This window comes from Canis lupus, chromosome 14 (genome assembly GCF_048164855.1).
Source record: "Canis lupus baileyi chromosome 14, mCanLup2.hap1, whole genome shotgun sequence".
NCBI lineage: Eukaryota > Metazoa > Chordata > Mammalia > Carnivora > Canidae > Canis > Canis lupus.
The window spans coordinates 39,836,623-39,851,351 of record NC_132851.1 but is presented as its reverse complement, the minus strand read 5'-3'; the positions used below and the strand labels follow the sequence as shown (position 1 = coordinate 39,851,351).

Here is a 14,729-nt window from a genome sequence, read left to right as displayed (position 1 = left end):
CCCTTTCAGCCCCGCCCACAGCCCTCCCCTTCACAGCCCCTCCGCTAGCCACGAAGCCCTCGGAACCCCGCGGGTGCCTTACCCGGATCGGAGGGCCGAGCTCCCTCCTCCGGGTGGGCCCTCCGCCCTCGCAACCTCGTCCGGCTCTCCTCGGACTCCCCCTTCGCCCAGGCCCCGCCCCCCGCCGCCACTCTAGCCTCCGCTCCTCTCGTTGGTTCGCGCCCGGCCCGCGCTGGGCTGGAGCCGGGGCCCCGGCGGACGGTGGGGCGGCCGACTCCGGCCTACTGTTCGCCGCCGCGTCGGGGCGCTCAGCTAAGCCGCCGTTGAGGGCCTGCACCGTAGCTGCTCCCAGGCCCGGTTCCGAAGACGGCGCCTCCCCGAGCGCAGGAACCAGGCCGAGTGGGCCTGCGCATGACTCTCCCCGAGGCCCGGAACCCCCACTTGGACTCCAGGGCTCCAGAACTCACGGCCTCCCAGGTCTGACTCTCTTTCCCCCTTCTTTTCTCAGCCTAACTAGGTTCTTCTTCCCCACAGTTGTGTCCGGTGCCTCAGGGCCCCAGAAAGTTTCGGATGAGCCTATCCCAACACTTAGAGATGGGGCTCTGGAACCTGGGAGTCCTGGAGAATCGCCCTTAGGGCTCCTGGTCGAGGGCTCCTTCCTTAAGTTCTGAGTCCCCTTCCTGTTTCACATTCACTACCCCCGAGGTACCATGGCCTCCAAGCCTTGGAATGAGTGGAGTACCACCCTGTCCCACCTGACACTGGGAGTGGTGTCTCTGCATGCAGCCGTGAGCACTGCCCAGGTGAGTACACTGGGGTGGAGCAGGGGTGTGACCCACTCACAAACTGCAAGGACCTGAATCGGGTCCAGTTCCCCGGGGTCAGGGAGAAAGGGTGGTGCGAGCTTGAGTCTGGGGGCCAGGGTTGCATGAGACCCCCAGACCTTTCTCTGCCTGAAGGAAGGTCCTTGCTCTTTTTTTCCCCTGCATCTCCTTCTATCCTTGTGCTGACAGGCAAGTCGAGGGGCGGCTGCTGGCTTCCTGCTCCAGGCCTTGGCCTCTGCCACCTTGCTGGCCCCAGGGCTGGGCACAGATGAAGACTCTCTTGCTGGAGCCTGGGTGGCCACTGTCATCGGCCTGCCCCTTCTGGCCTTTGATTTCCATTGGGTGAATGGGGACCGCTCCTCTGCCAACCTGCTCCTGGGAGGAGGGATGGTGCTGGCTGTGGCCGGTGACCACCTTGGTGCTGAGGGTCGCTCTGTGGCTGGCCAGGCAGTGGTGCTGGTGGTTGCAGTGACTATCCTCATCGTGGCTGTTTTCACAACCAACACTTATGGAATGTGGGGGGGTGCGATGTTGGGTGCTGCAGGCCTCCTGAGCCGGCTGGAGGAAGACAGACTGCTGCTGCTGCCAAAAGAGGACATCTGTCGCTGGGCCCTTGCTGCAGGCAGTTGGGCCTACCACCGAGCCCTGCACACACAGCGCCTGCAGTGGGAGTGATGCTTAGAGACAGCATGGTGGGGCTTCCGTCCTGGCTACCGCTTCCCTCTCCCACAGGCCTGCTCCCTTAAGGATGGACTCTCGGGTCTCCCAAAAAGAGCTTGCTGCAGGGTGATGGATGCCTTGGTTAGGAGGCTGAGTCCAGGCACCACCGTCCCTCCTCTGCCTGAGTGTGGGAACTCGCCTAGACCAGAATGAAGGGGATGGGGCCCCAGGCACATTTTGGGGCCTGCTGCTGGGCAGGCCATGGTTGTGGATCCAGAGAGAGGCTTGGTCTCCAATAAACCTTAGGGAAACAGCAGGAATATGGAATCTGCCCATTCTTGCAAGGGATCGAGGGATCCTCCAGTGAGCTTTCTAAAGCTTTAGGGCAGCAGCTGGTTTCCTTGTGCAAAAAAGGGGAATATCCTAGAACTAGCCCTGGGGCCTCACTCGGCCTGACCTAGTGGCACCTTTGCCAGGAGGGCCCCTAGATTGAGAAGAACTCGTCCTGGGCCTTTGCTCTCCTGCGACACGGTGGAGCTCTGAGTATCCTTGCCCAGCATGGCAGGTGACCCTCTGGGACAGTGACCGTCACGGGCTGCCAATCGGGATGGGGACAGGGGAGGACTGTAGTACATCTGTATTACGGCTGTCCTCAGAAATGCACCTTCCCTCCCAGAGCTAACTCGACGTGTGCTCATTCGCCCTCTGGCCTGTGCAAGGCACGTCCTTATGTCCCCAAACCCTCACGCTCCTCACCGGACCCCTCTTCCATTCCCAACCCCGGGATTAGGCAGAAAGGTGGTTTAAATTCGAGGTCCAGGGCCCTTTCTCGGGGAGTATCTCTGCTTGCGTGCGGTGGAAGCAACGGCCGTCAGCTGGTCCGGCAGCAGAGGGGCGGGACCGGCCGGCGGGGTTCTCGGCCGAGCCTGGCCACAGCGCCGCGCATGCAGCCCTCCGTGTTGCGGGACAAAGGCGCACGCACACCTCCCTCGGGTGGCCCTTGGCTCGGGGGCCGCACCCTAGAGGACCGGAAGCGGCGCGCACGCCCCCATCCCCAGGACTTCCCCCGCCCCGCGCCCCTCCGCAGGCCGCCGGGGGCCCCGCCTCCTTCCTGCCCACTTTCTGCAGGGGCGGGCCCTCGGGCGTCCTTGCGCGCCCATTGGCCCCGGCGGACGTGCCGTCTAGCCCCGAGCGGCGCTCCCATTGGCCCCGCGCGGTCACGTGACGGGGAGGCCGAGGGGGCGGCGGCGGCGGCAGGGGGGGCGCGCAGCGAAAACAAAGATGGCGGCCGCGCCGGGGTCGGTGGCCGCGGCGGCTTCGGGGCGACGCGCGGGCCGGACCCACTGAGGCGGCGGCGCAGGGAGCGGGGCTGCGGGGTCGCGGCGGCGGCGAGAGGGCGGCGGGAGCGCGCGGCGCCCCTAATCTCCAGCCGCGGGTGCGCGCCGGCACCCGCCCGCCGGGCCGACCGGCCGCGATGTCCGGCGCGGAGGAGGCCGGCGGGGGCGGGCCGGCCGCGGGGCCCGCGGGCGCCGTGCCGGCCGGAGCCGGGGTCGGCTCCGGGGTCGGGGTCGGGGCCGGGCCGGGGGCGGCCGCGGGGCCGGCGGCGGCGGCGGCGCTGGGCGAGGCGGCGGGGCCCGGGCTCCCGGACGAGGCGGGCCTGGCCGGCGCCCGGCAGCTGCAGGAGGCGGCCGGCGACCCCGACGCGCCGCCCAAGAAGCGGCTGCGGGCGGCCGAGGCGGCCGAGGCGGCGGCGGCGGCGGCGGCGGCGGGCAGCGGGAAGCTGGAGGAGCGGCTCTACTCGGTGCTGTGCTGCACCGTCTGCCTGGACCTGCCCAAGGCCTCCGTGTACCAGGTAGGGCCGCCGGCCCGACCCCGACCCCGCCCGGCCGCAGCCCTGCCGCGGCCGCCCCCTCCCCGCGCCCCCGGCCCTCGGAAGCCGGTCTGAGCCCTGGGGCCCGGCAGGCGGGTCCTGGCGTCTGTTGGGGAGCTCTCCTCTCGCCTCCTCTCCGCGACCAGCTTCTTTCCCGGCCTCGCTTCCCTTGTTTCTCGACTCGAATGTTATTTCTCCTCTTTGCTTTTCAGCCTTCTCCGCTGCCCCAGCTCAGCGCTCCCCAGCCCACCCTCTGAGTTGGCCCCGAGGAAGCTGGTGACAGACGCCCCCCCATACACCCCCCAGAGTCGGTTCCCCTCACTCTGCATCCCTGGATTCGGGGGATCCTGGTGCTCCCCCTTCACTCAAGAGCTTCTTCTCTATTCTTTTAGCAGCCACACCCCCGAGAGCTGTCTTGAAGCTTCTCTCCTATACCTTCTGTCTCCCAATTGAAAGAAGGGATTTGATCACGTTTTGTCCCTCCTGTCGTTCCTGGTCTGGATCAACCACCTGCATCGAGCCCCACGGTCTGGGTCCCTTCTCTCTTCCCAGCCTGGCCTTGTGCTGTGTGGTCCAGATACGCTATGTCCTAAGTTAGACTCCCTCCCCATCCCGCCTGACCCACACCAGGCCTGGCTTCTTAGGCTACCAGCACTCCAGGAGGTGTGTCCACCCCCCTTCTCCCAGGTGTGGGTCCAGAATAGTGGCTGGACCCAGTCCTTAACCAGCCAGAGCCATCAGAGAGGGCACTTGGCCCCGGTGGGCCTGCCATTGCATCACGAGCAGCAGGGGCCACACGCTGGCCCAGGGCTGTTTGCAGTGTGCTGCCCTCTTTGTTCATCTGTGTCTCCACCTCATCCTCTGACCTGGATACCCCTTCTTCCCAGTGCCCCTGTGAGGGCTAGAACACGTTCGCGATCACCTTTCTTTGCACTTTCGGGAGTTGGTCGCTGCTGCTGGGGCCTTGTTTTCCTGCTGTTACTCTGACTGGGGCAGTGGGTGAGAGGGCCGTTGTAGTAAGCAGTACGAAGCTGACCTGGGTTGCCGCTTCCCCAGCCTGTAAGTCTCCAGGTCCTTTCCTACTTTGGCATGAAGTAGCTTAGGAGGACCCTGGTGTGCCCAGGTAACAGAGAAGGGAGGAGGTGTTGGCAGGGGAGTGGGTTGAGTTCTCTGGGTGGAGGATACTGGCTCTCAGCCTACCCTGGCGAGAGGCCCTTGCTCAAGAACACCGCAGGTCTTCTGACCCCACTGGGGGAATGCTTCCCATAGCCCCTCGGCCTTGGAGGTGCTACCCTCAGGAGTTGTGTCCTCTCCGGTCCCCTTTTTCCTTGCCCGTGATCTTTTGATCCTCTTACGTAGAAGAACTTTTCCTTCCTCGGGTCTTAAATGAGAGCCCAAACAGCCATGCTAATGATGAGTGGGAGGAGGGTCCCAGGGGAATTTGGGGGAGTCTCCCATCCTGTGTTAGACCTGGACCTGGCATGATGATATGATGACAGGCCACATGATGCCGCCTCCTGGTCCACTCAGCACAGAGCCGAAGCTCTGCCTCTGGCCAGAGCCACTGTGATGGGGCCTCTGAGCCTGGCTGGTTCAAACTGGCCCGCACTGTGCTGGGAGCTGAGCTCTGTCCTGGGCAGGCTGAAGGCAGGCAGCTAAGCAGCTGTGACGGATAGAGTGAAGGAGCTGAGGCAGCCCGACCTGTGGCCCTCCCCAGGCCTAGTGGGCTCTGCTGAGCAGCTGCCCTGGAAACAGGCCTGCTAAGCAAGGAGAGTGAGGCTAAGCTGTGGGCTCTGGCACTGGTCCCCTGCTCCACCTCCATCCTTCCCAAGTGACAGCCAGGCCTTGGTAGGGAGTTGTTTCCCTCTCATCTCTAGAGGCCTGGAGAAAGCTCTAGAACATGTTATCAGTGGTGGAGCCCTTGGCTCTAGAAAGGTTGACCAGAGACCTTCCACGGGTCAGCATTTGCTTTGGAAGCCATGCCATGGGTCAGGAGCACACCTGGCAGGATGCATAGCAGTGCCCATGAGGGGCCTGAGGGATGAGCCAGAGGAAGGAGGGAAGGCTTCTTGGTGATTCCTGCCGCATACAACCCTGGATGGGGACATTAAGGGTAGGGGTTGGGGTGGGCCTGGAGGCCTGGGCCATTACCTGGTTGCATCTGAGCTGGGTTTGCTCCCAGGAGGATTTGGTCAGCAAGTGGCATCAGTCCTACACATGCTGTCTCGCAACAGGCAGACACACAGCTTTCTGTGTGTCCCTGGTTGGGGCCTGTTATTAGCCATCACCTCGTGGCCTGGGCTCAGCCCCTCCGTTTCTGCTGGCCTTCTTTGGTAAGCCGTGTTGACTAGCCATTTCCGGTGGGCTGGTGTCGGGCACGTCACACGTTCTGTTCTCCTGACCCACCAGGACGAATGGTTTGGGGCAGGCACCAGGTGGTGCCCAGCTCTGGGGTGAGGAGAGTAACCAGTGGCCGTGCTGAGTCCTGTGCACTGTGCCTGCCTGAGCCTGGGGGGCAAATCCTTGGGTCTCGAGTCGGCTGAGTGTATGGTAACTTGAGAGCTTGCCCTGTGGCCACCAGACCCCACCTGTGCACTGCCAGGGGAGCTTCGGTGGTGGCAAGAGCTCGCCTTGAACAGACTTGCCCCCATTCCCAAGTCTGAGCGCCTGGCTCCGCACAGCTGGCTCTCCTACACATCTGGCATGCTGAGCCACACACCTGGGCTGGGGAACTTGCTTTGGTGTAAGAGCAAGATGCTCATGCAAATGGTTTCCCCCGTGGCCTACTTTACGCAGGTCAGACCAGGGACAGTAGGTACGGCAGGTGCTTTGATGTTCTCTGCAGGTGTTGGGTGTGTCCCTGGTGACTGGCCTGACCGGGTTTGGGGCCACTCACCAGAGTCGCAGGCAGGCACCGAGGTCGGGGCAGAGGGCTGGAGTGAGTTGCAGCTGGGACACTCACGCGGGACAGGCAACAGGTGTGTGCGTAGATGCAGACTGCGGCTCCGGGGCAGGGTGCCCGGGTGCCTTGCGTGTGTGAGTGCCTTCTGTGGGGGAGGCACAGCCTTGGTGGTGCCTGGAGCAGTGCACGTGTACCTCCCCCGCCCCCACCATGTTCTCAGCCTGAGAAGTTCCCTGTGATCCCCGGGGTGAAGGAATAGTCAGGGGTCTCAGGATGTGGCCCCCCAGCTGGCTTTCTGGCCTGGCACTCGCGGCCTCAGACCTGCCCCCAGCACATTGCTCCTGTGCCCCTTCTACCCAGCTGCCGTCTTCCATCCCTCCTCCTCTTCCAGGGCCCCACAGAGGCAGCGGCTCCGTGCTACAGGATGCTTGTCCTCACTTGACTGGGGCACTTGCCGGTTTCTGCCCTGTGGGGGGTGGGTGTAGCTTGCTGTGCCTCTCACCCCTAGGGTCTCCTGTCTCCACCAGGACTCGGGCCCTGGCACAAGGAAACTGGTTACTTGATTGGCGTCACATTGGTAAAAGGCCTAGAAAGCAGGGGTAGGCCCGTCTCTGCCCAGGCCCGGCCGCATGGTCGCAGGCCTGGAGAAGCCTCCAGTGGTTGTCAGCGTGCCCGGTGCTGCAGGCTCTGTTCCCGCTGATCTTTAAGGAATCCCCCATGGGGCTGCCCACCCAGCTGGCCTGGGATCCTCTTCCCTAGTCCTGCCTCATGCTTTGGGCTGAGAAAGGTAGCAGAGTAGAGCTGCGGAGGTGTGTCTGCTTCTCTAAAACGAGCATTGAGAGGAGAAGGTTTCTGAGCTCTGGCTGTGTGAGAAGCTGGGTTTTATGTGGTGGTTACTTGTCATTTGAGTTGCTTTTTGATCCAGGGAGTATCTACATCTGAGCAAGAACGTGGCTATGGGGTTGATTGGTTCCCATCCGGATCCTAGGTCTTGAGGTGTGACACCAGGACTTCAAACCCGAAACCTGGTGGAGTGTTAGGGCTTGGCTTTACCCAAAACAGCTGCATCCCTTGGACACTGTGAGGTTCGTTCTTTTTTCTTTTCTTTTTTCCTTCCTTTCTTCCTTCTTTCTTTCTGATTTATTCATTTACTCATGAGAGACAGAGAAAGACAGGCAGAAACACAGACAGAGGGAGAAGCAGGCCCCTCACAGCCCAATGCAGGACTTGCTCCCAGGACCCCAGGATCATGACCCAGGCAGAAGGCAGGTACCCAACCGCTGAGCCCCCCAGGTGTCCCTGTGAGGTCCTTTCTTAAGCCCCTTGAATAAAGGGATTGAGGAGACCTCAGGCCAAACCTGGGGGAGGGGGACATGGGGTGCCTGCAGCCCTGATGGGCATGGTGAAGGGGGCCTTCAGCTGTGCTGAGCAGCAGGTTTGGGGTTAGTGCCTTAGTTGTGCTTTGGAGGCTGGGGTGCTCACATCGGCCTAGGTGGGAAGCCTTCCTGGAGCCCCTGGCACCTGAGGGGTCCGTGCACTCCAGGCTTAAGAGAGGGCCTAAAAGGCCGATTGGCCAAGGCTTGGTTTCCAGGAGTTGGGGAGGAAGGTATTTTCTAAGGCTCTCTTACGGCCCAAGGCCTGGGATCAGGGCTCCTCCTTGTGAGGTTGGATGGTACATTCAGCGCCCCTGTCACCCAGGGGAAAGCTGGCCTGGGTGCATGTGAGCTGCCTGTGGCCAGATGGGGTTGATGGGTGGTGTCCTCAGAGGACAGGTATGAATGCCCGCTCCTGGGGCATTTGCAAGGGGCTTGGGGGCTATTGCTGTGGCTTGGGTGGGACTGGAGGGTCCACGGGTGAGGGAGGGCATTTGCTGAAATCACATGCCTGTGCCAGGAGTCCCTCTGAGGCCTTGCAGGTGGCAGCCCTGTGATGGCCGTGGTGGGTTTTCTTCTGCTCCTGTCATGTGCTGGGGGCTGAGCTTGCTGTCATACGTGTTGTCTCACCTCACCCCTTCAGCACATGATGAGGCTAGTCCTCTCCCTGTCACTTCTTGTGCCTGAGGAAAGTGAGGCCCAGAGAGGGAAGCAAGAAGCCCAGGTCATGCAGCTGGTGACCTGTAGGCTAGAGGTCAGACCAGCATCTGTCGGGGGAAGCCCTGCAGTGTTCTGTGGTGGGCTGCCCTCTTCCTGCCCCCCTCCCATCAGGATCTTCCTGGCTGGGTGGGCGCTGCAGGGGCTGTTTCTTGGGGTACCTAGGCTCTTGGAGAATTGGCTCTAGCATGCCGAGTGGGGCATTCTGGCCTGCCCTAGCTGTCCATCAGAGGCTTGTGCCCAGCTTGTGGCTGCGCAGACCAGGGGAGGTGCAGTCCAGCCCAGCCACCGAGGACGCTGCTCTGTGTTACCGTGTGGCCAGGCCTGCATGTGAAGTCGGAGTTGTGCTCAGGTCAAGGAGGACCTGGGTAGCGGGGAGGGCTCTGGGGCTTGGTGACCCACCCTGCTGTGGACAGACCAGCTGGGCCCAGACCAGCCACCTGGTTTTTACCCAAGAACATCCCTTGGCTAACCATGAGGTGCTGGCTGCATGTGGACGTCCGCTCGTCCCTTGGCAGGGCCAGCAGCACTCTGCAGCATCTTCCTGGCTCACTGTCTTTCGACTTAACAACGGAGCTGTTGTGGCCTAAGGGGCAGTGACCTGCCTCCCCCAGAGAAGGGCAAGAGTCCTACTGCTCCACGGTGCCCTGTCACCTATGGCTCAGGAGGAGCGGGTGGGAGCTGGCCTGGGAGCTTGGAGGTTCCCTCAGCCCCCGGGGAATAGGAAGAGACCTGCTGGCAGGAGTGTGCAGGCCGGCTCTCTGCGCCCCAGCAGTGGACTCTGAGGGTAGTGCTGGGAGGTAGGCAGCCATGTGCTTGGCCCCCTTGGTGTGCCTCAGGAGCGTCTCGGACTCCATGGGAGTCCCTCACCCTCAGCCCACACCCTGCTGCTCTGCCTTGACGCAGACGAAGCCATGTGCGTTCCGTTGCTGTTCCGCTCAGGCAAGTGGTGGCCACGCTGGTTGTGGCTTCACTTCCAAGGGGAACCCTGAAGTCTCCTCCATGAATAAGTAGTTAGATGAGCGTGAGCACCGTCCCTTGATGCCTCCCGCGAGCTGCAGCAGTCTTCCCTCGGGCTGTGGTTTGACGAGCCTCGGGCCCTCAGTCTGTGCCTCCTGCCGGGTGGAAAGGGCCTGTGGTGTCTGTGCCCTCCCCTCCCCTCACAGTGTCTCTGGCTTCTCCATCCACCCCTGGGGGCGACGGGAGAGGCGTCCTGGGAGCAGGCCCCAGCGCAGCCCGGCGGCCTCTGGGATCCACCCCCCAGCCAGCCCGTGTGTCCGGAGCTGGCACTGCCCCCCTGCAAACCTGAACCCAGCCAGCTCCCCTTCTCATCTTGCACACTTTAATTTTTGGCCTGAATTGAGATTTCAGTACAGATCGTCTGTGCCGTGTGCGTGCACGTGGCTTCTGTCCTCAGCACGTCAGTCCCATCGCCCAGAAGACCCCGGGCCCAGCACCCCGTGCGACGGGCTCAGTTCAGGGGACACAGACCCCTGAGCTGATGGGACAGCAGTTGGTGTTTATGAGCGTCCCACGGGTGTGGCTGTGGCCGGGCAGAGGCGTGTGCTGCACAGCGTGCCCCTCGGAAGCGTTCTGGACCTCGAGGGGAGCCTGGAGGGGTGGCTCTCTGGAGGGGTGCCACGGCGGGCAAGCCCGGGCCAGCTGCTGGCGAGGCCTGTGACAGTGCCATGTGCCCGTTCACCCTCGCCCGGCTGTGGGAGGGTTCCAAGTGAAAGTCCAGCTGCCCTGAGCGGAACGCCCTGTGCCCCCCACAGCCTTCCCTAACCTCTGCCTCCACAGGGTTTGACCAGCTAGGGCCAGGCCTGGGGAGATACGTCTGCCCAAGGCTTTGCCCTCGTACATCTCCTTTCTCCGTGGGCCTCCTTCCCCGCAGCCCGTGTAGTTCTCTGAACAGCACCCAGTGGGAACTCGAGAGGCAGGTGTGGAACCAGAGACCCAAGACAAGAGCAGAGACTATCACAGGCGCAAGGCTCCCAGCAGGGCAGGGTGCTGACACGCAGTGTCTGGGCCTCAGAGCCGCGGGGTCAGAAGGGGAGGGGCCTCCCTTCTGCTGCCCATAGCCCTGTAGCCCCCGTTCTCCGGGCCTGCATGGGGCACACACACCCTTGACCCAGGCCAGCTAGGCCGCCCCGCCTGCCACTCTCTGGGCCACCAGCTTTTAGGAAAGTCCCTGCAGGAAGCCAGCCTCACTGGGCAGGTGGCAGCTATCTCTCACCTGTGCTGGCCAGGGAGGGCTGGGTCGTCTGAGCAAGGTCCCCAGCCCCCGCACGGGCTGCCGGCTAGGTGCCGGGAGCCCGCGTCCCCACAGGCGTCCTGAAATCAGGGCCTCTGGGGGCTCCTGAGACAGTCCCTGGCTCCAAGCCCCAGTGTGGCCAAACCGGTCACCACCAGCGGGCCCACCTCAGTGCGGATCCGCAACGTCTGCAAGCCGCCGAGGGCCACTTTGAGTCACCTCGCTCTCCACAGGAACCCCCCTGGCCGTGGGCCTCCTGAGCGGTGGCCCCGTCTGCCGAACAGCAGCGTGCCCGCACCTGTCCTGGCCAGCAGGCCCTCCTGCTGCGGCCAGCGGCCCGGCTGGCGCGTGCGTGTGTGCACGTCCTGCAGGTCTGTGAGCTCATCTCCCTTTCCTTCTTCGCAGTGTACTAACGGTCACTTGATGTGCGCTGGCTGTTTTATCCACCTACTAGCAGATGCCCGGCTGAAGGAGGAGCAGGCCACGTGCCCTAACTGTCGTTGTGAGATCAGTAAGAGCCTCTGCTGCCGCAACCTGGCTGTGGAGAAAGCCGTGAGCGAACTGCCCTCCGAGTGTGGCTTCTGCCTGCGTCAGTTTCCCCGTTCCCTCCTGGAGAGGCACCAGAAGGAGGAGTGCCAGGACAGGTAACCTCCTGGGGGCCCAGGATGGGGCTGGTGAGGCCCGGAGCGCCACCTACTCTGCTTGGTCCCTGCTGCCTGGCCTGGCCTTGGCTCCTGCACACCTAGCCCAGTGACAACCCGGAGTTCCCTCGGGGGCCAGGGTGGAGCTGCTCGGGGCCCAGGCCTGGGGGGGTGGGTGGGCAGGAGTGGGCTGCAGAGCGCCGGTCGCTTGGATCTGGACCCAGTGGCTGTTGGGACATCGCCCTGGCTCTCCAGGGCTCTCTGGCTGCGTGGTGGCCTCGTAGACCTGGCTGTCCTTGGCATCCTTGAGCCCAGGAGAGCATGGCAAGCTCCGGGAGCTCGGTGCGAAGCTGCATGGGCACCCCGACCCGGTCCCTGCCCGTGGAGTCAGGCCACTGAGACTTGCATAGGGTCCAAGATCACGGTCAGTGACCACTGTTTTCAAGCAAGAGAATCCTCACAGCAAAGGGTGTCGGTGGCGTGCGTCTTCAGAGCTCTCGTGCGCTGCTTTCCTGTCTCCCACACACACTCTGACCCCTTCCTGGGGCTGGCACGTGGTGAACATGTCCTTCGAGGGGTAACCTGTGTACGGGCAGGGGACCGAGCAGAGGCCCACCCTGGAGGACCGCTGGGCAGAGCCACCTGCCACAGGGCACAGGCCGTGACCACGGTGCTCACCTCCTCCCCAGGGTGACCCAGTGCAAATATAAGCGCATCGGCTGCCCGTGGCATGGCCCTTTCCACGAGCTGACGGTGCATGAGGCTGCATGTGCCCACCCAACCAAGACGGGCAATGAGCTGATGGAGATTCTGGATGAGATGGACCAGAGCCACCGCAAGGAGATGCAGCTCTATAACAGCATCTTTAGCCTGCTCAGCTTTGAAAAGATTGGTTACACAGGTGAGGCGCCCCGCCGCCCACTGCATGCCGCACAGGCTGGGGGGGGGCGGGTGGCTGGGAGCCTGGGGAGCTGTGGGCTCTGAGCCGTGGGCACGGGCCCTGCTGGATGGCCAGGCTCTGGACAAGCTTTGGTGAATGGGAGGACACCTTGGGGGAGAAGACGTGCCAGAGGCCAAGCAGGGGAGGGGCCGGGGCAGGACCCCAGGGGCACCTGCATGGCTCTCAGAGGCCCTCTCACCTGTCCTCCCCTCCCTGGCCCTGCCACCCTAACAAGGTGGTGTCCCGCTGCGTGGGGCTGCACAGCCCTTGGGACAGTCAGTGTCTAAGCAGAAGGTGGGTGTGTCTTGGAGGGCCCGGCAGCTAGGGGCCTGCCCTGCGGAGCCAAAGGCAAGAAGAGCACTCAGCACAGCCGGTCCTGCCTGCAGGCACTGACTGCAGTGGCCACGGGCCTCCTGAGGCCATCAAGAAGATGCTCAGGGGCAGGGCTCCTGAATGAGCTGAGGGTGCTCCGCTCAAAATGCAGAGCTGGGAGTGGACGCCCGGGGACGGGCAGGCTGGATCACACCCAGGCCCACTGGATCCCGTGGGCTCTCCTGGCCCCGGCCACTGCCTTTGGACACGCTGGGGAGCAGGAAGCAGGCCAGGGCCTGGTCCAGACACAGAGAACAGCGAGAAGCACCTGCTGCCACTGGGGCCACTGAGGGAGACCGCGGCCCTCTACGGCTCGGCCCACACCAGGCAGCCGGCTCAGAGCGTCAAGGGCGGGCGCAGGCAACCAGTCACACCACGCTGCCTGGACCGGGCCTGGCTAGGTGTGGGCCCGCAGGGGCCTGAGAGGCGAAGGGCCCCGCAGCCTCAGCAGCAGAAGGCCGTGGGCCCTAGTTAGTTGCAGCCTCAGCTGCCCTGGTGGGCGCCATGGCACAAACGGTCCAGGCCTCGCCTCGTGGGTCTGGGCGGGCTGAGGCATCGTGATCGTGGCGGTGGCTGGGCGGGGATCCCCGTCCACACAGGAAGGACTGGCCGCCTCCGTGGAGGGACTCGTGGGCCATGGGCCCCGGGCTGTGCTGAGAGAACTGTGTGACAGCACAGGAGCCCAGCACCGGGCCACATGCCCGCGCTCTGCCTCGCGCCCCGGCAGGCTCCCGTGCCACGTGCCTGCCCGCCCGGCGCCGCCGGCTTTCCTGGCAGCTCTGTATCAGAACCAATAAAGTGCACTTGTTCTCAGAATGCATCCTGTCTGTGTGTCTGCTTACCCACGCCCCTGGGTGGGCCTCCCTGTGCCTGGGCTGGGCCCTGGGGGAGGCAAGGAGGGCGGCCGGCGAGGGTCGGGCCACTCACTTCTCTCAGCCTCCGGACTCCCTGCAGCTAACGCGTGTCACTTCTGTTTGTAGTTGTTTCCCTAAAGCTTGTGTGCGCCTCCATTTGCCATAATTGCGTTTGATTTGCCTTGTGACAAGTAGAGCACGCTGTGTTCTCCTGGTAAGTGGCCTTCCTCCCTGGCTGAGCCTTTATCCTCGGCCTCCGGAAGGCGCCGCCGCCCGCCCCGCCCGCACTGACTGCCGGCTCTCCCGGCCTGTCTGTCTCCACAGAGGTCCAGTTTCGGCCCTACCGCACGGATGACTTCATCACGCGCCTGTACTACGAGACGCCGAGGTTCACGGTGCTGAACCAGACGTGGGTCCTGAAGGCGCGCGTGAACGACTCCGAGCGTAACCCCAACCTGTCGTGCAAGCGCACGCTCTCCTTCCAGCTCCTCCTCAAGAGCAAGGTCACGGCGCCCCTGGAGTGCTCCTTCCTGCTGCTCAAGGGCCCGTACGATGACGTCAAGATCAGCCCCGTCATCTACCACTTCGTCTTCACCAACGAGAGCAACGAGACGGACTACGTACCACTGCCCATCGTCGACTCCGTGGAGTGCAACAAGCTGCTAGCCGCCAAGAACATCAACCTACGGCTCTTCCTGTTCCAGATACAGAAGTAGGCGGCGCCGCTGGGCTGCCCCCGCCGGCCCGGCAGTGGCTTCACAGTGCTGACCATTTTAGCCAAGGAGAAGGAACAAACGCGAACATTGGGAAAGTCTGCATGCGTGTGCGAAGGTGTGAGCACTTACACCTCGCCCTCCGCCCCGCCTCCCCTGTCCCAGGCATCAGAGGCCGGGCCACCTGCAGAGGAGACGGTGGCTCAGGGACACAGCAGGGCTAAGCCCAGCGGCCGTGCCCCGGCCCCCACGCGCGGTGAGGCGCACCGTCTGCTCTGGGCCGTGCACGACCCCTGGGCCGGGCTCGGGGAGCACGCTGACTTCAGACGGCATATTTGATTGCAATTAAAAAGGCACCCTTGTTTCCTACTTTCTGTTTTGTTTGAGGGAAAGGCGTAGCTGCGATTGGACATCTGGGGAGCTGTGGTTTGGCCTGGGGGTCCGAGCCCGGAGGTCCTTGTTACCACACCTGCACACACAGCTGCACGGGCTGTGGCCTCCCTCCCGGGCCAGGGCCGGTCCTGCGGTGGCCCCAGCACCCCCCCCCGGCCCCCCCCCCCCCCCCCCCCCCCCCGCCGCCATCTGCTGCAGAAAGGCAGGACGTGGCCG

At 63.6% G+C, this 14,729-nt stretch overlaps 2 protein-coding genes across 6 annotated transcripts; both read left to right on the top strand.

The window, feature by feature from the left end:
- The first annotated feature begins 29 nt into the window (after positions 1-29).
- ZFTRAF1 (zinc finger TRAF-type containing 1) lies at positions 30-14,489 on the top strand. Of its 5 annotated transcripts, XM_072775626.1 has the most exons (5): positions 2,959-3,336; positions 11,006-11,244; positions 11,931-12,142; positions 13,534-13,621; positions 13,732-13,868. In XM_072775626.1, the coding sequence occupies exons 1-4, from the start codon at positions 2,959-2,961 to the stop codon at positions 13,581-13,583; spliced, it is 879 nt and encodes a 292-aa protein (XP_072631727.1). In that variant the 3' UTR covers positions 13,584-13,621; positions 13,732-13,868. The 5 variants fall into 5 exon arrangements, with proteins under 5 accessions (XP_072631725.1, XP_072631724.1, XP_072631727.1 ...); XM_072775624.1 differs by lacking the exons at positions 2,959-3,336; positions 13,534-13,621 and adding an exon at positions 30-477 and having other exon boundaries at positions 13,732-14,489; XM_072775623.1 differs by lacking the exons at positions 2,959-3,336; positions 13,534-13,621 and adding an exon at positions 2,721-2,782 and having other exon boundaries at positions 13,732-14,489.
- TMEM276 (transmembrane protein 276) lies at positions 472-1,800 on the top strand. The gene is made up of 2 exons (XM_072775679.1): positions 472-803; positions 1,014-1,800. The coding sequence occupies exons 1-2, from the start codon at positions 711-713 to the stop codon at positions 1,497-1,499; spliced, it is 579 nt and encodes a 192-aa protein (XP_072631780.1). The 5' UTR covers positions 472-710; the 3' UTR covers positions 1,500-1,800.
- Positions 14,490-14,729: the final 240 nt, after the last annotated feature.

Excerpts from the sequence above, each read along its gene's own strand:
- TMEM276 (XM_072775679.1), top strand. The coding sequence starts at position 711 with ATGGCCTCCAAGCCTTGGAATGAGTGGAGTACCACCCTGTCCCACCTG. Across the intron at positions 804-1,013 it reads CAGCCGTGAGCACTGCCCAG|GCAAGTCGAGGGGCGGCTGC; the intron begins GTGAGTACACTG and ends TTGTGCTGACAG.
- ZFTRAF1 (XM_072775622.1), top strand. The coding sequence starts at position 2,959 with ATGTCCGGCGCGGAGGAGGCCGGCGGGGGCGGGCCGGCCGCGGGGCCC. Across the intron at positions 3,337-11,005 it reads CCAAGGCCTCCGTGTACCAG|TGTACTAACGGTCACTTGAT; the intron begins GTAGGGCCGCCG and ends CCTTCTTCGCAG. Across the intron at positions 12,143-13,731 it reads TGAAAAGATTGGTTACACAG|AGGTCCAGTTTCGGCCCTAC; the intron begins GTGAGGCGCCCC and ends CTGTCTCCACAG.